This window comes from Anomaloglossus baeobatrachus, chromosome 5 (assembly GCF_048569485.1).
Source record: "Anomaloglossus baeobatrachus isolate aAnoBae1 chromosome 5, aAnoBae1.hap1, whole genome shotgun sequence".
Taxonomy (NCBI): domain Eukaryota; kingdom Metazoa; phylum Chordata; class Amphibia; order Anura; family Aromobatidae; genus Anomaloglossus; species Anomaloglossus baeobatrachus.
The window spans coordinates 487,575,109-487,598,501 of record NC_134357.1 but is presented as its reverse complement, the minus strand read 5'-3'; the positions used below and the strand labels follow the sequence as shown (position 1 = coordinate 487,598,501).

The window sequence follows — 23,393 nt, the reverse complement described above, 5'->3', positions numbered from 1 at the left end:
ATATAAAACACAAAACACGTGGGATCCGCCGTATTTTTACCGTCCAGCCGAGGTAAACACAGCGGGGGCCCGGTATTCTCAGGCTGGGGAGGGCGAGGGGCAGGGTTAATGTCCCCCGCCTCCCTCCCACCTCCTGCAGCCGAGAATATCAGCCGCAGCTGCCCCGGGACTGTCGCATCCATTATGCGGCAGTACCGGAGTGTCCCCAGCTCTTCCTGCTGCCGTGATGCAGTGGCAGTCAGGGTAATACAAGGAGTTAATGGCGGCGGATCGCCGCCACTAAGTCCAGGCTTGATCATGGCAGCGTCTATGTGACAGCTGACATGATCAACCTGTAAGTAAAGTGAAAAAACACACACCGAAAAATCCTTTATTTTCAATAAAACACAAATAAGCCTCGTTCACCCTTTTATTAACCCCTCCCGAAACAAAGCTCCGATGTAATCCACGTCCTGCGATGCTTGCATCCAGCCGCGACTGACACACAGCGCTGAATGCAGCCTCGCAGCGAGACAGCAGAGGTAACCACAGGGCATTTCCCACGGCCGGTAATGTGAACTCACTACCGACCGTGAGAAATGCAGCGATCTGTCCTCTATCTATCCCTCTATCTATCTATCTATCTATCTATCCCTCTATCTATTCTTCTATCTGTCTATTTATCTATCTATCTATCTACTATCTATCTCAGAAGGAAATGATTTTTTTTTTTTCTTCAATGTATTTTATTGCATTGAATGCAATAAAGCACATGTACCAACCTGCACGCGGCAAAACCGCGGTAAAACCGCAGCAAACCGCATGCGGTTTTCGGGTGCGGTTTGCCGCGGTTTTTTACCGCGGGTGCGGTAATCTTTCAATGCCTGCGGAATTTTCTTGAGAAAATTCCATTTTCCAGTGCGCACATAGCCTTAGGGCGGCTTTGCACACTACGACATCGCAGGTGCGATGTCGGTGGGGTCAAATCGAAAGTGACGCACATCCGGCGTCACTTGCGATGTCGTAGTGTGTAAATCCTAGATGATATGATGAACGAGCGCAAAAGCGTCGTTATCGTATCATCGGTGCAGGCTCCGACATTTCCATAATGCCGGTGCCGCGACAGATACAATGTAGTTCCTCGTTCCTGCGGCAGCACACATCGCTGTGTGTGAAGCCACAGGAGCGAGGAACATCTCCTTACCTGCCGCCAGCAGCTATACGGAAGGAAGGAGGTGGGCGGGATGTTTACATCTTGCTCATCTCCGCCCCTCCGCCGCCATTGGCCGCCTGCCGTGTGACGTTGCTGTGACGCCCACGACCCACCCCCTTAGGAAGGAGGCGGGTCGCCGGCCAGAGCGACGGTCGCAGGGCAGGTGAGTGCATGTGAAGCTGGCGTAGCGATAATTATCGCTACGCCAGCAATCACAAGATATCGTACCTGCGACAGGGGCGGGGACTATCACGTGCGACATCGCAGCATCGGCTTGCGATGTCGCTTTGTGCAAAGCCCGCCTTAGAGTCTTAAAGAATTCAACTCCAAAGCCAACCTTTAGAAGTACAAAAGGGCCCACAGCCAACCCTAACCCTATAGAGATAGAAAGGGTCCAATTCAAGTGCCAACCCTACAGAGATTTAGGCTCCAAATCCATTGTCAACATATAGTGGTACAAATAGTCCACTTCCAAAGTCAATCTATAGATGTACAAAGGGTCTGCATTCCAAATCAGCTTATAAAATACAAAGAGTCCACACCCAGAGTCAACCTATACAAAGGTTCCAAATCCATTCATCTGCCTTACAGGAACAATGAGTCCACATACAATTCTGACTCTACAGGCACAAGAAAGGACCAAACCCAACATCAACCAAATAGAGATACAAAGTGTCCACATCACTCAACAACCCTATACTGTTATGGAAAAGAAGATATGAAGATACCCAAAATAACAGTACTCAAAATGGCACTTGCACTGTGTACCGCACACATGTCTGCACTTAGAAATCATAAGACTTATCATAAGACTAGAAGGTGGCCCGATTCTACGCATCGGGTATTCTAGAATTTACGTATTGTGTAGTTCATGTATGATTTTTGTTATATATATATATATATATATATATATATATATATATATATATATATATATATATAGATGTTGTTGTGTGTAGTTACCAAGTGTTTGTGTAGGGGCTGTACATGTTCTGGGTGTTGTCTGGGTGTGGCGGGGGGTGAGAGCGGTGTTGTATGTGTGTTGCGTTGTTTGTGGAGCGCTGTGTGTCTGTAGCGTTGTGTGTGTGTTGCGCGGTTTGTGTGTGTGTGGTGTGTTTTGGGGGGAGGTATGTTTTGTGCAATGTGTGTGTTGTGCGGTATGTGCGTATATTTGTGTGTGCCGCGGTGTTTGTGTGTTGGGTGTTGTGTGTGTGCAGCGTTGTCTGTGTGTGTAGGTGTCTGTGTAGGGCAGTTGTTTGTGGTTCCCAGTGTGTGTGTGTGTGGTGTGTGGTGTGTTGTGCAGTGCGCGCGCGTGTGTGTGTGTGTGTGTGTGTGTTGGGGGGAGGTGCACACTCCCAAACGTGCTCCATCCCCCATGCAGCGCACTCCCCATCGTGCTCCATCCCCTATGCTGCGCACCCCCCATCGTGCTCCATCTCCCATGCTGCGCACTCCCAAACGTGCTCCATCCGCCATGCTGCGCACTCCCAAACGTGCTCCATCCGCCATGCTGCGCACTCCCAAACGTGCTCCATCCGCCATACTCCGCACTCCCCATCGTGCTCCATCCCCGATGCTGCGCACCCCCCCATCATGCTCCATCCCCGATGCTGCGCACCCCCCCATCGTGCTCCATCCCCCATGCTGCACCAGCATCAGCCTCTCTGCCCCCAGCATCAGCTTCTCTGCCCCCAGCATCAGCCTCTCTCCTCCCAGCATCAGCCTCTCCTCCCAGCATCAGCCTCTCTCATCCTAGCATCAGCCTCTCTCCTCCCAGCATCAGCCTCTCCTCTCTGTCCCCAGCATCAGCCTCTCTCCTCCCAGCCTTCCCCAGCATCAGCCTCTCTCCTCCCAGCCTCCCTCCTCCCACCCTCCCCCAGCATCAGCCTCCCTCTCCCAGCCTCCCCCAGCATCAGCCTCCCCCAGCATCAGCCTCTCTTCTCTCAGCCTACCTCTCCCAGCCTCCCTCCTCCCAGCCTCCCTCAGCATCAGCCTCCCTCTCCCAGCCTCCACCAGCATCAGCCTCTCTCCTTCCAGCCTCCCCCAGCATCAGCCTCCGCCAGCATCAGACTCTCTCCTTCCAGCCTCCTCCAGCATCAGCCTCCCTCTCCCAGCCTTCCCCAGGATCAGCCTCTCTCCTCCCAGCCTCCGTCCTCCCAGCCTTCCCCAGCATCAGCTTTCCCCTCCCAGCCTCCCTCAGCATCAGCCTTCCCCAGCATCAGCCTCTCTCCTCCCAGCCTCAGCCTCTCTCCTTCCAGCCTCTCCCAGCATCAGCCTCTCTCCTTCCAGCCTCCCTCAGCATCAGCCTCCCCTTCCCAGCCTTCCCCAGGATCAGCCTCTCTCCTCCCAGCCTCCTTCCTCCCAGCCTCCCCCTCCCAGCCTCCCTCAGCATCAGCCTTCCGCTCCCAGTCTCCCCCAGCATCAGCCTCCCCAAGCATCAGCCTCCACCAGCATCAGCCTCTCTCCTTCCAGCCTCCCCCAGCATCAGCCTCTCTCCTTCCAGCCTCCCTCAGCATCAGCCTCCCGTTCCCAGCCTTCCCCAGGATCAGCCTCTCTCCTCCCAGCCTCCTTCCTCCCAGCCTTCCCCTCCCAGTCTCCCCAAGCATCAGCCTCCACCAGCATCAGCCTCTCTCCTTCCAGCCTCCCCCTGCATCAGCCTCCCCAAGCATCAGCCTCCACCAGCATCAGCCTCCCTCGTCCCAGCTTCCCCCAGCATCAGCCTCCCCCTCCCAGCCTCCCCCAGCATCAGCCTCTCTCCTCCCAGCATCAGCCTCTCTCCTCCCAGCATCAGCCTCTCTCCTCCCAGCATCAGCCTCTCCTCTCTGTCCCCAGCATCAGCCTCTCTCCTCCCAGCCTTCCCCAGCATCAGCCTCTCTCCTCTCAGCCTCCCCCAGCATCAGCCTCTCTTCTTCCAGCCTCCCCCAGCATCAGCCTCTCTCCTTCCAGCCTCCCCCAGCATCAGCCTCCCTCTCCCAGCCTTCCCCAGGATCAGCCTCTCTCCTCCCAGCCTCCGTCCTCCCAGCCTTCCCCAGCATCAGCTTTCCCCTCCCAGCCTCCCTCAGCATTAGCCTTCCCCAGCATCAGCCTCTCTCCTCCCAGCCTCAGCCTCTCTCCTTTCAGCCTCCCCCAGCATCAGCCTCTCTCCTTCCAGCCTCCCTCAGCATCAGCCTCCCCTTCCCAGCCTTCCCCAGGATCAGCCTCTCTCCTCCCAGCCTCCTTCCTCCCAGCCTCCCCCTCCCAGCCTCCTTCAGCATCAGCCTTCCCCTCCCAGTCTCCCCCAGCATCAGCCTCCCCCTCCCAGCCTTCCCCATGATCAGCCTCTCTGCTCCCAGCCTCCTCCAGCACGCCGTGCTCCTCTGCCGACACTCACACACCCGATCGCATCCACTCACACACACCCGATCGCATCCACTCACACACACCCGATCGCATCCACTCACACACACCCGATCGCATACACTCACACACACCCGATCGCATACACTCACACACACAGACACTGACGATATCGCACATACGCGCTCACACTCACAACATCCGAAGATACCACATGCCTCTGGCCATGTGATCCTCCGTCAGGTCCTGGAAGGTCACAACAGCACAGTATCGAGGCCGAGAAGCAAGCGATATCGCCGGATGCTGTGAGTGTGTGGATGCGATGTGAGGTGTGTGTGAGGTGTGTGTGAGGTGTGTGTGAGAGTGAGTGTGATCTGATGTGTGTGTATGTTTGTGTGTGTGCTGTTATGTGTGTGCGTGTGGATCTTCCGCCGCAGCAGGACCTTGATGCGCTTGTAACCAACGTATCCACACCACCCCCGTGCGAGCGGGGGCCGGGGGGGGGGGGTGGGGGTGGGGGGGGGAGTACAGTACTCACCTCCGTGACAGCCGTGTCAGTTCGGGGAATGCGCGGGTGAAGGGAATGGGGGGAGGGGGGGGGGGGGGGGGGGGAGTACAGTACTCACCTCCGTGACAGCCGTGTCAGTTCGGGGAATGCGCGGGGGGGAGGGAGGGGGCGGGGCCAGAGCTAGCGTGCATTGCGTGAGGGGGGCGGGGTGTGGCGTGGCCGAATTGCCAATGCCTGCAGGGTGCCGGGGCGAGAGGCCAATCTGTGGGGGGGGCGGAGCCTGGGCGAGCGGCTAGCCAATCCGTGTGGGGGCGCAGCCTGGGTGAGCGGCCAATCCGTGTGGGGGGCGGGGCCATGGCGAGCCCAGCGGCCAATCAGCTTTGTGTCACCGTAAGGACACAATTTTGGAGCATGACAGACAGACAGATAGACAGACAGATAGACAGACAGACAGACAGACAGACAGACACGCACGGGAGTGGTGTGGATACGTTGGTAACCATGCTCGCATGGTTACAAGCGCATCAAGGTCCTGCTGCGGTGGTAGATCCACACGCACACACATAACAGCACACACACAAACATACACACACATCAGATCACACTCACTCTCACACACACCTCACACACACCTCACACACACCTCACACACACCTCACACACACCTCACATCGCATCCACACACTCACAGCATCCGGCGATATCGCTTGCTTCTCGGCCTCGATACTGTGCTGTTGTGACCTTCCAGGACCTGACGGAGGATCACATGGCCAGAGGCATGTGGTATCTCCGGATGTTGTGAGTGTGAGCGCGTATGTGCGATATCGTCAGTGTCTGTGTGTGTGAGTGGATGCGATCGGGTGTGTGTGAGTGGATGCGATCGGGTGTGTGTGAGTGGATGCGATCGGGTGTGTGTGAGTGGATGCGATCGGGTGTGTGTGAGTGGATGCGATCGGGTGTGTGTGAGTGGATGCGATTGGGTGTGTGAGTGTCGGCAGAGGAGCACGGCATGCTGGAGGAGGCTGGGAGCAGAGAGGCTGATCATGGGGAAGGCTGGGAGGGGGAGGCTGATGCTGAAGGAGGCTGGGAGGGGGAGGCTGGGAGGAAGGAGGCTGGGAGGAGAGAGGCTGATCCTGGGGAAGGCTGGGAAGGGGAGGCTGATGCTGAGGGAGGCTGGAAGGAGAGAGGCTGATGCTGGGGGAGGCTGGAAGGAGAGAGGCTGATGCTGGGGGAGGCTGAAAGGAGAGAGGCTGAGGCTGGGAGGAGAGAGGCTGATGCTGGGGAAGGCTGATGCTGGGGAAGGCTGGGAGGACAGAGGCTGGGAGGAGAGAGGCTGATCCTGGGGAAGGTTGGGAGAGGGAGGCTGATGCTGGGGGAGGCTGGAAGGAGAGAGGCTGATGCTGGGGGAGGCTGGAAGAAGAGAGGCTGATGCTGGGGGAGGCTGATGCTGGGGGAGGCTGGGAGGAGAGAGGCTGATGCTGGGGAAGGCTGGGAGGAGAGAGGCTGATGCTGGGGACAGAGAGGAGAGGCTGATGCTGGGAGGAGAGAGGCTAATGCTGGGATGAGAGAGGCTGATGCTGGGAGGAGAGAGGCTGATGCTGGGGGAGGCTGGGAGGGGGAGGCTGATGCTGGGGGAGGCTGGGACGAGGGAGGCTGATGCTGGTGGAGGCTGATGCTTGGGGAGGCTGATGCTGGGGGAGGCTGGAAGGAGAGAGGCTGATGCTGGTGGAGGCTGATGCTTGGGGAGGCTGATGCTGGGGGAGACTGGGAGGGGAAGGCTGATGCTGAGGGAGGCTGGGAGGGGGAGGCTGGGAGGAAGGAGGCTGGGAGGAGAGAGGCTGATCCTGGGGAAGGCTGGGAACGGGAGGCTGATGCTGAGGGAGGCTGGAAGGAGAGAGGCTGATGCTGGGGGAGGCTGGAAGGAGAGAGGCTGATGCTGGTGGAGGCTGATGCTTGGGGAGGCTGATGCTGGGGGAGACTGGGAGCGGAAGGCTGATGCTGAGGGAGGCTGGGAGGGGGAGGCTGGGAGGAAGGAGGCTGGGAGGAGAGAGGCTGATCCTGGGGAAGGCTGGGAAGGGGAGGCTGATGCTGAGGGAGGCTGGAAGGAGAGAGGCTGATGCTGGGGGAGGCTGGAAGGAGAGAGGCTGAGGCTGGGAGGAGAGAGGCTGATGCTAGGGAAGGCTGATGCTGAGGGAGGCTGGGAGGGGAAAGCTGATGCTGGGGAAGGCTGGGAGGACGGAGGCTGGGAGGAGAGAGGCTGATCCTGGGGAAGGCTGGGAGAGGGAGGCTGATGCTGGAGGAGGCTGGAAGGAGAGAGGCTGATGCTGGCGGAGGCTGATGCTGGGGGAGGCTGGAAGGAGAGAGGCTGATGCTGGTGGAGGCTGATGCTTGGGGAGGCTGGGAGAGGGAGGCTGATGCTGAGGGAGGCTGGGAGGAGGGAGGCTGGGAGAGGTAGGCTGAGAGAAGAGAGGCTGATGCTGGGGGAGGCTGGGAGAGGGAGGCCGATGCTGGGGGAGGGTGGGAGGAGGGAGGCTGGGAGGAGAGAGGCTGATGCTGGGGAAGGCTGGGAGGAGAGAGGCTGATGCTGGGGACAGAGAGGAGAGGCTGATGCTGGGAGGAGAGAGGCTGATGCTAGGATGAGAGAGGCTGATGCTGGGAGGAGAGAGGCTGATGCTGGGAGGAGAGAGGCTGATGCTGGGAGGAGAGAGGCTGATGCTGGGGGCAGAGAAGCTGATGCTGGGGGCAGAGAGGCTGATGCTGGTGCAGCATGGGGGATGGAGCACGATGGGGGGGTGCGCAGCATCGAGGATGGAGCATGATGGGGGGTTTCACAGCATCGGGGATGGAGCACGATGGGGAGTGCGGAGTATGGCGGATGGAGCACGTTTGGGAGTGCGCAGCATGGCGGATGGAGCACGTTTGGGAGTGCGCAGCATGGGAGATGGAGCACGATGGGGGGTGCGCAGCATAGGGGATGGAGCACGATGGGGAGTGCGCTGCAAGGGGGATGGAGCACGATGGGGAGTGCGCTGCATGGGGGATGGAGCACGTTTGGGAGTGCGCACCTCCCCCCAACACACACACACACACACGCGCGCGCGCGCACTGCACAACACACCACACACACACACACACACTGGGAACCACAAACAACTGCCCTACACAGACACCCACACACACAGACAACGCTGCACACACACAACACCCAACACACAAACACCGCGGCACACACAAATATACGCACATACCGCACAACACACACATTGCACAAAACATACCTCCCCCAAAACACACCACACACACACAAACCGCGCAACACACACACAACGCTACAGACACACAGCGCTCCACAAACAACGCAACACACGCAACACACATACAACACCGCTCTCACCCCCCGTCACACCCAGACAACACCCAGAACATGTACAGCCCCTACACAAACACTTGGTAACTACACACAACAACATCTATATAGATATATATAACAAAAATCATACATGAACTACACAATACGTAAATTCTAGAATACCCGATGCGTAGAATCGGGCCACCTTCTAGTAAAGTTATAAAGGTCCACATCCAAAGTCAACCTATACAAAGGATCCATATCCAACTGTAACCAAATAAAGACAAAAACGGTCCAAACCCAGCATAGCCTATAGAGGAACCAAGGAGAAGTTCAGCTCTATAAAGATACACAGATCCACATCCAAGATTAACTGATACAAACGGTCCACCTTGAACTCCACCCATACAGAGATACAAAGCGTCCACATCTGAACTCAACTTATACAAAGCGTCCACAACCAAATCTAACAATACAGAGACTCAGAGGTTCCAAACCAAGCATACCCTATAAAAAACCAAGACTTCACAGTCAAGGTCAACCCTATAGAGATACGAAGGGTCCATATTCAACTCAACCTCTAAAGAGATATAGCGTCCACACCCAACTCTAATCATATAGACACACAAAAGATCCAAACCCATCATACCCTATAGAGGTACAATGGGTTCACATACAACATCAATCTATAAAAGGTACAAAGAGTCAACAATAACACCCTGTTAATTTATGCATGATCAACTCTTCCTGACATCATCACGCTATTGATATGTTGAACACTTGCTTTATTCCATACCACACCTGGCATTTTATACAAGAGGGGTCACTCAAGATACTATCTCCTTAATTATCCTTTGCGGATCACAAGTACTCGTGGTTATAAGATGTCTCAAGGAGCCATCTGGTTGTTACATGGGCGATTGTGTAATCCCAGTCTGGTGTCTTACATCTTAAGGGTCTTACACCTGCCATATGTTATAGAAGGGTGCTGAGGGCACCAGAGCATGGCCGTGGTGACAGAAGGAAGGGCTGATCTGCAAACATCTACTCACACCCTCATCATTGTACTGGGAAATCAGATCTAGGCTTAAATTCATTAAGACAATGAAAAATTTATTTTGACAGCAGTTGCCTAAATTGGACAGCTCCCTAGCCGTGTATATATGTATGTATATAATACGGGTAAGGATACCTGGTGAAAGCCATGAGGCATGTGATGTATTAGAGAGGACATTATTGATCTTAAGCATTATATCACTGTAATAACTATTTGTAAGTAGTGGGATATGTCTGTAGGGCATTTCTCTACCAGAATGTCGAAAAGACCCTTGGAATAAAGCGAGACCTTCAGACAGCTGGATGAACTCCTAACTTCCTATCATCTCCCTCCCCGCTAATGCCTCAGATAATTAGAGGGTCTGATCTGGGGGTGTTTGATATCTCTACTGTGTCTGGCCTACATTAGTTTAGCTGATATACATCTAGGGGGTCAGTGATTTGTCTCATTTGAGGTCTGTATCTGGGTCAGGTGCTCTGGTCTAAAAAATGTATTGATATACGGGGCTGTCTTCGTTTAGGAAATCGGAGATTATTTAGAGAGTCTGGTCTGGAATCTATAGCAGTTTGGGGTGTGGTCTGAGCTCTAAATTATTTAGGTTGTTTGATCAGGAGTCTGTACTGGTTTAGGGGGCCTGGCCTGGGGACTATTAGTTTAGAGGCTCTAGGGTTTCCATTCATCTAAGGGTTCTGGTCTTGGATCAGCATGAGGTCTAGTCAGGTAACTCTTAGTTTTGTAGGTCTGTTGTGGGGTCTGTATTAATTTAGGGGTTCTAGTCTGGGATTTGTGTTAGGTTAGGTGGTCCGATAAGGGTTCTGTATTAGTTTTTGGAGGTTGGTCTGGATTCGGTATTCGTTTAGAGGGTCTGGCCTGAGGTCTATATTAGTTTAGAAGGTCTGGTCTGGGGTCTGTATTAATTTAGGGGTTCTAGTCTGGGGTCTGTGTTAGGTTAGGTGATCCGATAAGGGTTCTGTATTAGTTTTTGGGGGTTGGTCTGTATTTGTTATTCGTTTAGAGGATCTGGCCTCAGGTCTATATTAGTTTAGAAGGTCTGGTCTGTGGTCTGTATTAATTTACAGAGTCTGGCACATTTGTGGAGCCCCTGAGGCTTCAGTCGCCACAGGGTATTGCATTTCACCAGACGTACGGTACTCATCCCGGGTAATGAGGAGGTCGGTACCGGTTCACAACATCCATCACCACATATAAGGCAGTTGCCCACTCACCGGGACGGGGTTAGGGTAGGGTCATTTAGGATGGTCATCATATCGTCTGGGGCCTCCCAGCCACTAACTCTGGGGCCTAAGTGGGAGGGGCGACTGATCTGGGGAGCAGGAGCCACACACACTGAGTCAGTCCAGTCACCACCGGGAACCAAGTGAGAAACAGGAGAATATGGTTGCTGAGGGGAGATCTGATAGCTCCCTCAGGACTAGCGCACATCTCAGGGTGCGGAGCCCTAGGCTGGTGGGCACTTCACGGCCTGCCAGCAGAATCCACCAGGCGGAGGATTTCAAGTCTTCTGGCCCACAACAGCGCCCGGGGCAAAGCATCATATAGAGCCAGGAGCCGTGACCATAGGGCGGTACATCAACGGACTCGCACTGCTTGCTAGACGGGATGGGGAACATAATCACCCCAAAGGACTGAGATCCCTGTGTAGCTTCACGTCGCAAGCACTCACACCATAGAGCGCAGGGAGGAAGGACTCATGAAGTATCCCTCCGGTACCGGCCCCCGAACTATCCGGGATCGTCTGGAGCCAATCACAGCAGAGTCTGGCAGTCCAACGGCAGGAGCTACTCAGTGAGTAATCACCTTAAACTACAACCGTTGTGTCGTCTGATTCTTCCCGCGACCCGCGATTTCCACACTGGGGTGGACTACGACTCCCAACATTCTCCCTGGGGCCTAGCTCTACCTGTGGAGAGCTGCAACATCCGAGCTGCATTACCATCCGCCACAGCAGAGAGAGACTATTCGCAGCGGCGGATCCCACTATAGCTGCATACCACAGGTGGCGTCACGAAAGACAACTACTCCCATCATCCCCTCCATCATTTTGGTTGACACCGCGGGATCACGGAGCCGGGCCAGGCCACTGCGAAAACCCAAACTCCCCCAAACACTGGCCCGGTGACGAGTAATTCCCCAAGACCCCACGGGCGCGTCAATTGTATTAGTTTACGAGGTCTGGTCTGGGGTCTATATTCGTTTATGGGATCTTGTCAGGTACTTCTCTTAGTTTTTTAGGCTTATTTTGGGATCTGTATCAATTTAGGTGGTCTAGGGTCTGTAATAGTTTAGGCAGTCTCATCTATGGTCTGTTTGGAGGTCTGGTGTCTGTATTCATTTAGGAGGCCTGGTGTGGTATCTGTATTATTTAGGGTGTCTAGCTTGGGATCTTTATTAGTTTAGGGGGTTTGTGGTAATTTAGGAGATCTGATCTGGGATCAATTTTAGTTTAATGGATCTGGCCTGGGGACTATTAGTTTAGAGGATCTGGGGTTTACATTAGATTAGGAACTTTAGTCTCAAATTAGTATTAGTTAATGAGGTCTGGCCTTGGGTTTATATTAGTTTATGGGGTCTGGTCAGGTACCTCTATTAGTTTTGTAGGTCTGGTCTGGGATCTGTATTAATTTAGAGGGTCTGGTCTGGTGTCTATTAGTTTAGAGGGTCTGATCAGGGGTCTGTATTAGCTCTGGAGTCTGGTTTGAGGTCTGTATTAGCTCTGGGGGTCTGGTCTGGGGTCTGTATTAGTTTTGTAGGTTTGGTTTGGGATTTGTATTAAATTTAGAGGGTCTGGTCTGGAATCTGTATTAGTTTAGAGGGTCTGATCTGGTGTCTGCATTAGTTTAGAGGGTCTGATTTGGGGTCTGTATTAGCCCTGAGGGTATAATCTGAAGTATGAGTATCAGATCTTGCCTGGGACTTGTATTATTTTAGGGGCTGCAATCTGGGATTTGAGAACTGTATTAATTTATGAAGTCTACAGTCTTGCGAAAGTATTCGGCCCCCTTGAATTTTTTTAACCTTTTCCCACATTTCAGGCTTCAAACATAAAGATAAAAATGTTAATGTTATGGTGAAGAATCAACAAGTGGGACACAATTGTGAAGTTGAACGAAATATATTGCTTATTTTAAACTTTTATAAAAAATAATTAACTGAAAAGTGGAGCGTGCAATATTATTCGGCCCCTTTACTTTCAGTGCAGCAAACTCACTCCAGAAGTTCATTGAGGATCTCTGAATGATCCAATGTTGTCCTAAATGACTGATGATGATAAATATAAGCCACCTGTGTATAATCCAGTCTCCGTATAAATGCACCTGCTCTGTGATAGTCTCAGTGTTCTGTTTAAATCACAAAGAGCATCATGAAGACCAAGGAACACAACAGGCAGGTCCGTGATACTGTTGTGGAGAAGTGTAATGCCGGATTTGGTTACAAAAAGATTTCCAAAACTTTTAAACTTCCCAAGGAGCACTGTGCAAGCGATCATATTGAAATGGAAGGAGTATCATACCACTGCAAATCTACCAAGACCCGGCTTTCCATCCAAACTTTCATCTCAAACAAGGAGAAGACTGATCAGAGATGCAGCCAAGAGGCCCATGATCACTCTGGATGAACTTCAGAGAGCTACAGCTGAGGTGGGAGAGTCTGTCCATAGGACAATAATCAGTCGTACACTGCACAAATCTGGCCTTTATGGAGGAGTGGCAAGGAAAAAGACATTTCTCAAATATATCCAAAAAAAGTGTCATTGAAAGCTTGCCACAAGCCACCTGGGAGACACATTAAACATGTGGAGAAGGTGCACTGGTCAGATGAAACAAAAATTAAACTATTTGGGCACAATGCCAAACGATACGTTTGACGTAAAAGCAACACAGCTCATCACCCTGAACACACCATCCCCACTGTCAAACATGGTGGTGGCAGCATCATGGTTTGGGCCTGCTTTTCTTCAGCAGGGACAGGGAAGATGGTTAAAATTGATGGGAAGATGAATGGAGCCAAATACAGGACCATTCTTGAAGAAAACCTGTTGGAGTCTGCAAAAGACCTGAGACTGGGACGGAGATTTGTCTTTCAACAAAACAATGATCCCAAACATAAAGCAAAATCTGCAATGGAATGGTTCACAAATAAATGTATCCAGGTGTTAGAATGGCCAAGTCAAAGTCCAGACCTGAATCCAATCGAGAATCTGTGGAAAGAGTTAAAAACTACTGTTCACAAACTCTCTCCATCCAACCTCACTCAGCTCCAGCTATTTGCAAAGGAAGAATGGGCAAGAATTTCAGTCTCTCGATGTGCAAAACTGATTGAGACATACCCCAAGCGACTTGCAGCTGTAATCGCAGCAAAAGGTGATGCTACAAAGTATTAACTTAAAGGGGCCGAATAATATTGCACGCCCCAATTTTCAGTTATTTATTTTTTAGAAAAGTTTAAAATCAGCAATACATTTCATTCAACTTCACAATTGTGTCCCACTTCTTGTTGATTCTTCACCATAACATTAACGTTTTTATCTTCATGTTTGAAGCCTGAAATGTGAAAAAAGGTGTAAAAATTCAATGTATATGAGTTTAGAGGAGTCTGTACTGATTTTGTTTCAGGGGTAGGTTTAGTGTTCAGTGGATTTATTGTGGGATCTGTACTTATTTAGTGGTCTGGTCAGATATCGGTTCTGGGGTCTGGATTAGTTGAGGGGTTTGGTCTGAGGTGTGCACCTGTTAAGGTCTTTAGTCTGTATTAGTTTGGGGATGTGGTTTAGGGTCTATTTATTTAAGTTGTCTCTGGTGGACACAGACAGAAAAGGCGCCTGTGAAAAAAAAACAGTATATGGGCCCTTGTTGTCCAATAGTTCATCATAATCCACAATTGCACCTGACGTAGAGGTGGAAATGGGCCCCTCTAACTCCTGGACCCCTGTGAAGCTGCCCAGGTTGTTTTAGGTGTCAAATTTGGGGTCTGTATAAATTAAGAGGGTCTGGCCTGGGGTGTATAATTTGAGAGCCCTGTTTCAGAGTCTTTATTAATTTTAGGAGGTGATAAGAAGACCTGGTGTACTACCTAGGTTTCAGTCCTCTGTGCCATTACTAGTCGGTATCACGCGCAGCCTCTCTGTTGAATACACGACCATATCTGACCATCTTTACATCTTTAGCCAATTCAGCCGCTGACATTCATCAGTCCAGGATGTTACCATAGCGACGCAGTCCTGCAGAACAGTGAGGAGCTATCACCTGACCTGTCTGCGCCTGTTCCTCATCACCTGACCTGTCTGCTGCTCTCCCCCATCACCTGACCTGTCTGCACCTGTTCCCCATCACCTGACCTGTTTGCTCTTCTTCCCCATCACGTGATCTGTCTGCGTTTTCCCCATCACCTGAGCTGTCTGTGCCTTTCCTCATCACCTGAACTGTCTGCGCCTCTCCCCCATCACCTGATCTGTCTGTTCCTCGCCCCCATCAATTGACGTGTCTGCGCCTCTCCCCCATCACCTGAGCTGTCTGCACCTCTCCCCCATCATCTGAGCTGTCTGCACCTCTCCCCCATCATCTGAGCTGTCTGCACCTCTCCCCCATCATCTGAGCTGTCTGCGCCTCTCTGCCATCACCTGACCTGTCTGCTCCTCTCCCCCATCACCTGACCTGTCTGCACCTCTCCCACATGACCTGACCTGTCTGCACCTCTCCCACATCACCTGACCTGTCTGCTCCTCTCCCACATCACCTGAGTTGTCTGCACCTCTGCCCCAACACCTGACCTGTCTGCTCCTCTCCCCATCACATGACCTGTCTGCTCCTCTCCCCATCACCTGACCAGTCTGCACCTCTCCCCCCAACACCTGACCTGTCTGTTCCTCTCCCCCATCACCTGACTAGTCTGCGTCAGACGTTCCCCATCACCTGACCTGTTTGCTCTTCTTCCCCATCACGTGATCTGTCTGCGTTTTCCCCATCACCTGAGCTGTCTGCACCTCTCCCACATGACCTGACCTGTCTGCACCTCTCCCACATCACCTGACCTGTCTGTTCCTCTCCCCCATCACCTGACTAGTCTGCGTCTGTTCCCCATCCCCTGACCTGTTTGCTCTTCTTCCCCATCACGTGATCTGTCTGCGTTTTCCCCATCACCTGACTTGTCTGTTCCTCTCCCCATCACCTGACCTGTCTGCACCTCTCCCACATGACCTGACCTGTCTGCACCTCTCCCACATCACCTGACCTGTCTGCTCCTCTCCCCCGTCACCTGAGTTGTCTGCACCTCTGCCCCAACACCTGACCTGTCTGCTCCTCTCCCCATCACATGACCTGTCTGCTCCTCTCCCCATCACCTGACCAGTCTGCACCTCTCCCCCCAACACCTGACCTGTCTGTTCCTCTCCCCCATCACCTGACTAGTCTGCGTCTGTTCCCCATCCCCTGACCTGTTTGCTCTTCTTCCCCATCACGTGATCTGTCTGCGTTTTCCCCATCACCTGACTTGTCTGCTCCTCTCCCCATCACCTGACCCATCTGTGCCTCTCCATGACATGAGCTTTCTGTGCCTCTCCCCCATCACCTGACCTGTCTGTGCCTCTCCCCATCACCTGACCTGTCTGTTCCTCACCCCATCAATTGACGTGTCTGCGCCTCTCCCCCATCACCTGAGCTGTCCACGCCTCTCCGCCATCACCTGACCTGTCTGCACCTGTCCCCCATCATCTGAGCTGTCTGCACCTCTCCCCCATCACCTGACCTGTCTGCTCCTCTCCCTCGTCACCTGAGTTGTCTGCACCTCTCCCACATCACCTGACCTGTCTGCTCCTCTCCCCTGTCACCTAAGTTGTCTGAACCTCTGCCCCAACACCTGACCTGTCTGCTCCTCTCCCCATCACATGACCTGTCTGCTCCTCTCCCCATCACCTGACCAGTCTGCACCTCTCCCCCCAACACCTGACCTGTCTGTTCCTCTCCCCCATCACCTGACTAGTCTGCGTCTGTTCCCCATCCCCTGACCTGTTTGCTCTTCTTCCCCATCACGTGATCTGTCTGCGTTTTCCCCATCACCTGACTTGTCTGCTCCTCTCCCCATCACCTGACCCATCTGTGCCTCTCCATGACATGAGCTTTCTGTGCCTTTCCCCATCACCTGACCTGTCTGCGCCTCTCCCCCATCACCTGACCTGTCTGTGCCTCTCCCCCATCACCTGACCTGTCTGTTCCTCACCCCATCAATTGACGTGTCTGCGCCTCTCCCCCATCACCTGAGCTGTCTACGCCTCTCCGCCATCACCTGACCTGTCTGCACCTCTCCCCCATCATCTGAGCTGTCTGCACCTCTCCCCCATCACCTGACCTGTCTGCTCCTGTCCCCCATCACCTGACCTGTCTGCAACTCTCTGCCATGACCTGACCTGTCTGCTCCTTTCCCCCATCACCTGAGCTGTCTGCACTTCCCCGCCATCACCTGACCTGTCTGCTCCTCTCCCCATCACATGACCTGTCTGCTCCTCTCCCCATCACCTGACCAGTCTGCACCTCTCCCCCCAACACCTGACCTGTCTGCTCCTCTCCCCAATCACCTGACTAGTCTGCTCCTCTCCCCAATCACATGACCTGTCTGCTCCTCTCCCCATCACATGACCTGTCTGCTCCTCTCCCCATCACATGACCTGTCTGCTCCTCTCCCCATCACATGACCTGTCTGCTCCTCTCCCCATCACCTGACCAGTCTGCACCTCTCCCCCCAACACCTGACCTGTCTGCTCCTCTCCCCCATCACCTGACTAGTCTGCTCCTCTCCCCATCACATGACCTGTCTGCTCCTCTCCCCATCACATGACCTGTCTGAGCCTCTCCCCATCACCTGACCTGTCTGGCTCCTAATTCTACACATTGTACAATGCTCCGAATCGTTCATATTCCCACCTGACTGATCTTACTAGTTTGCGAATTCTGGGGGGACGCACTGAGGGAAATGCTTCAGATTGCTTTCAAGATTGGTGGAATTTTCCATCTCACTATCATGGTACCCACCAGTAATAGTGCCCACCTGTAAAAGCCACCCCAATAGTAATGCCCACCTGTAGTTGTGTCCCCCTGTAATAGTGCCCACTTGTAATAGTACCCATCAGTAATTGGGACAACCAGTAATTGAGCCCACCAGTAATATTGCACACAAATAATAGGGTCCACCTGAAATTGTGACCATCAATAGTACCCACCTATAATAGTGTCCACTTGAAATAGTGCCTACCTGTAATAATGTTTACTTGTAGCTCAACTGTAATAGTACCGCCTATAATAATGCACATGTGTAATAGTGACAACCAGTAACAGTGCCCAACTGCAATAGTGCCCACCTACTGTATAATAGTCCTCATATGTAATAGTCCCCATGTGTAATAGTGACTTCCAGTAATAGTGCCCACCTATAATAGTCCCCAGGTGTAATATTGACTACCAGTAATAATGCCCGCCTGTAATGCTGCCCACCTATGATAGTCCCCATGTATAATAGTGACTACCAGTAATAGCGCCCGCCTGTAAGGTTATGTGCACACAAATCTGCCCCAGGAAGTTGAAAGCCGTATATTCCAAGTCATGGACTGACAGCCATGAATATTGGACAGACACGACCAAGGATTATTGGTGTTATTTGGTTTTGGTCTGCGGTAACAAGATGGCCTCACCTGTTCGTCCACCTTGTGGGCAATGATGGTGGCTCCTTCTACCAGCTCCGTCTCATTGATCGGCCGGACACGGAGGGCGACCTGTTGTGGTAAAAGAGGAGGAAATCGCCAGCGTCATCATAACCATATTATAGTCTGCGTATAGAGGACTACAACTCCCAACATAACCATAATGCAGTATATTATAGGCTGTATGTAGAGGACTACAACTCCCAGCATGCCCTGACCACTGGAAATTACCAAAATGTTTATTGTGGGGATGGGAAGAACAGTGAATAGTTATAAAGTGTTTCCTCTTTTTTCTTTGCAAAACTAAGAATAATATATATTTGCTATAAACCCAATGGATTAGACAATCGCTCTTCTAGCAACTCCCAAAAAATGACTGTAAATCTCCCTTTAAATCTGTAATCCCTGCCAGGTAAATGGCTTGTTAATTACCTCTGGAGCAGTTTGATGTCAGACTTAATTACAAGTCATTACGCTCCTAATCCTGCAGGGAGACCCCCAGCGAGGGATTAACGTGCACACGACGACTGAGCAGAGCCCAGCGAGCGAACTCGACATCCACCGTCACTGGGTAATGCCACGACTGTCAGCGAGATTAACTCATTCAGCACCGGGTACACCACCAGCCCCTGAATAACCACAGCCAGTATATGGGACAATCGCATATGGGGCAATTCCCTATAATAAATATATCCGCCCCATTATGTGCTTGGGGGGGGGTCTATCACATCTCCATCTGTGACCCAGTGTTATGTCAGCCTGTGCAGGAGGTGAATTTGGTGGAATTAGGGATTATTATGGGATTGCTTTACGAGCAATTGTATAATAAAACAAAATGAAAGTAATAGATAAAAAAATGAAGAGATCAAACAAAAATTTTAGGGATGGGAAGGGTGGCTAAAAAAATGCCACCCCGTGTGTATGAGTGCCCACACAGGGTCTCTAAACTATGTATATTGGTGTAAAAATAAATAAATAAATAAAATATATATATATATATATATATATATATATATATATATATATATATATATATATATATATATAAAATAAAAAAAATAAAAAATAAAAAGTAGAAAAAAATAAATTTATATATATACACACACATATTATATATATATATATATATATATATATATACACATATACATACATATACATAGTACCGACAACGATAGATAGATAGATAGATAGATAGATATAGATAGATAGGTAGATATTTTGTGTGCCCCTCCGTCAGCTCCAGTCCTGCACCCCATCCCATAGGAAGTGGGTCTCTGGGCACTATATACAAGGAACCCCAATAGATGACAAGGGCACAGGGGGTCGTGTGGTTACCGTCAGCTGCTGGTCCTTGGACTCGCCTCCGTCCTTCATGGCTGATGGAAGGTGCAGCGGCTTTATCCGTACATGTCAGCAGCAGATCCTACAAGCGGCAGCTCCTATGGAATAAAGCATGATGTCTGATCATAAGGACATGGAGGCTGAGGGGGGCAGGCATGTGGGTGCAGAGCGGGGGGGGCAGGCATGTGGGTGCAGAGCGGGGGGGGCAGGCATGTGGGTGCAGAGCGGGGGGGCAGGCTGTGAGGAGTTCACCAGGTTCCTCTCACTCCTTCATCTCATGGATTCCCTGGAGATTTGGAAACCCAACACAACAAACCAACCCCAGCTGTCACTGCAGTGCTCACCTGCTCCTCCTTGTGGCTGCTGCACAGACTGCAGCTCAGGAGAATTTTAGTAGCTTCTATTTACCTGTGGCAGGAATTCTCATAGACCAACTCCTCAAAAATGTTTCTACACCACTCGAAACCCCTCAATGCCATCCCTGCCTGAAGGAAGCTTTGAGTGACTAGATATAAGAATGGAATAATGAATAGTCAAGAAAGGTATGATGATGATTCCACATAACAGTAGATCTTAGAAATGTAAAAAGAACCTATCACTGGCCATAAATATGGGATTTATTTACTGTACCTGGTGTAATTTTCGATGTTCTAATTTGTTGCGGTCTTTCTTTAGTTTCTGCTCCTCTCCATTCCTGACATATGGTCTTCTTTTCCCTATGTGTGACTAGTATTTTTAAAGGGATTGTCCACTACTTTTACATTGATAGCCTATCCTTATTATAGGTCATCAATATCTAATCAGCTGGGTCCAATACTCCATACCACCAATCAGCTGTTCTCGGTGCTGGCGGCAGCATCATGTGCATAGAAATGCTCAGTTCTGATGCTGCCCCATCTTCTGATAGCGGCTGTGGCCAGGTACTGCACATCTGCCTCCCATTTAAATCATTAGGAGGCGGATGTGCAGTACCTGGTCGCTACGAGAAGATGGGGCAGCTCCATAAATGAGCATTTCAGGCTGCCGGCGGAGGTACTGAAAACAGCTGAACGGCGGGGGTGTGGGGTCTTGCACCCCAGAAGATCAGACATTGATGACCTATCCTAAGGGGCACTTTGCACACTACGACATTGCAGCTGCGATGTCGGTGGGGTCAAATCGAAAGAGACGCACATCCGGCGTCGCTCTCGACATCGTAGTGTGTAAAGCATTTTTGATACGATTAACGAGCACAAAATTTGTCGTTATTGTATCATCGGTGTAGCGTCGGTCATTTCCATGAATTGGGAAAGACCGATGTTACGATGTTGTTCCTCATTCCCCTGCGGCAGCACACATCGCTGTGTGTGAAGGCGCAGGAGTGAGGAACATCTCCAATCTTCGTCCCGGCCGGCTCTGCGGAAGGAAGGAGGTGGGCGGGATGTTTACGTCCCGCTAATCTCCTCCCCTCCGCTTCTATTGGCTGCCTGCCGTATGACGTCGCTGTGACGTCGCACGACCCGCCCCCTTAGGAAGGAGGCAGGTCGCCGGCCAGAGCGACCTCGCAGGGCAGGTGAATGCATGTCAAGCTGCCGTAGCGATAATGTTCGCTACGGCAGCTATCACCATGATATCGCAGCTGCGATATGGTGCGGACTATTGCGCATGGCATTGCAGCATCGGCTTGTGATGTCGTAGTGTGCAAAGTGCCCCTAAGGATAGACCATCAATCTTAAAGTAGTGGACAACCACTTTAATATAGCCAAGTGTGTGTGGCCATAAGTATGATGGTGTCATTTTGGCCACACCCACTTGACCAATAAGACCAGATTTATATACAATGGAACCTTGGTTTAAGAGTAACTTGGTTTGAGAGCAATGCTTTGCAATAAGAGCAAATACTGACTGTGCACACTTCAGATCTGTCCTTTCACCGCACTCTGACCTGCTCTGAAGGTAAATATCTGTACATATGTACTGTATACTGTATACCATTGCACAGTACAGTATATACTATACAGCATGTCTATAAATTTGCATTTGTGGATATGGTATTGCACTTTCTTATTGATAACCAGTACAACACATTGCTTATACTGTATCTCCCGCACACCAACAATTCTATTGGAAGCTAATGTGCAGTTTAATTTGTTTTATATGCTTTTACTGTACAGTATCTTGTATTAGTGTACTGTAATAATTTTATATGAATACAGGACATTATTTTGTATTACTGTAATAAGTTTGTATAAATACAGTAAATATTTTTGAGTTGTGGAACGAATTGTCTGTGTTTCAATCATTTCCTATGGGAAAATTCGCTTTGATATAAGAGTAACCTGGTTTAAGAGCAACTCCCAGAACCAATTATGCTCGTAATCCAAGGCTCCACTGTATAGGGAAGAGAAGGTCATATCTCAGTAATGGAAAGTTATAGAAACTAAAGAAAACAGCGCTGGATTCAGTAGAACAAAAGCATTTACACTAGGTAAAAAATGACATATTTCTGGGCAGTGACAAGTCCTCTCTAACTAGCATCTGGAGAACATGCATAGGTTTCCTTGAAGCCTTGCATTTCAGCTACTCCACAATCTGCTCCATATTGTCCCCATCAGGATGAGTCAGCTGCAGACTTGTCCCCGCGTCTTTTCTTCTGGAGGTGACCTAACGGGACATGAGCTGGAAATCCTTAATTTCTTCTCCATGCGACCCTATAACGAGTTAGTTTGTGTTAAAATACAGATAAAAGTTTTTTAAAACCTTTGACATGTGCCTAAACATGTCATAAGATTTTGCAAAGTTTAATTTTAGGATTCTCAATACCTATGATTATATAGGGGTTAGATAACACAACGAGCCAAGATCCCTGGGAGCTGAGATATGGGATACTGTATGTACAGCACATTCCACACAATATATGGAAGGAAGTGACATGTCACTAGGGATTGTCCTTCAAAGTATCTCAGGTTAGCACAGATACAAATGCATCTCAATACGTTAGAATATCATCAAAAAGTTACTTTATTTCCATAATTCTTTACAAAAAGGGAAATGCACACAGAGGGTTCTATTCCTATATATTATATACAGTAGAGTCATTACACACAGAGGGATCTATTCCTATATACTATATAGTCATTACACACAGAGGGATCTATTCCTATATATTATGTAGAGTCATTACACACAGAGGGATCTATATGTTATATAGAGTCATTACACACAGAGGGATTTATTCCTATATATTATATAGAGTCATTACACACAGAGGGATCTATTCCTATATACTATATAGAGTCATTACACACAGAGGGATCTATTCCTATATATTATATAGAGTCAATACACACAGAGGGATCTATTCCTATATACTATATAAAGTCATTACACACAGAGGGATTTATTCCTATATATTATATAGAGTCATTACACACAGAGGGATCTATTCCTATATACTATATAGAGTCATTACACACAGAGGCATCTATTCCTATATTCTATAGAGTCATTACACACAGAGGGATTTATTCCTATTATATAGAGTCATTACACACAGAGGGATCTATGCCTATACAGTGTGTCCACCCATAGCCTGTCCACCGCCATTAACTTGAGAACGGCAGCAGCTATAGGCATAGAAGTGGTGTCTGGGTATAGTAAAGTAGCCATGCGCTACACAATGAAAACTCCAATAGCGCCTCCTGGTGGAAAACAACGGAATTAGCATCTTTATTTCGAAAACGGAACGAGATAGAGAAAAAAAAGTGAATTACAAAGTTGTAGGGCATCATCAATTCAATACGAATGCACACCTTGCATACAGAAATGCTATGATTAGAACGTGTAAAACTCACAAGGCTGTGGACTTGAAGCGATACCTCATGGAGACCTTCCTACAAGTCATTGGGTATGGTGGCTGCG

At 50.4% G+C, this 23,393-nt stretch overlaps 1 protein-coding gene across 1 annotated transcript in view; it reads right to left on the bottom strand.

Annotated features, from left to right (window-relative positions):
- KIF19 (kinesin family member 19) overlaps positions 1-20,184 on the bottom strand; it is a 105,728-nt gene extending 85,544 nt beyond the window's left edge. The window contains exons 1-2 of the mRNA XM_075350686.1: positions 19,488-20,184; positions 18,141-18,221 (exon numbers count right to left, since the gene is read on the bottom strand). Of these exons, the coding sequence (XP_075206801.1) occupies positions 18,141-18,221; positions 19,488-19,526 (120 nt within the window). The 5' untranslated portion in view covers positions 19,527-20,184. The remainder of the gene's footprint in view (positions 1-18,140; positions 18,222-19,487) is intronic.
- Between the last annotated feature and the right edge of the window lie 3,209 nt (positions 20,185-23,393).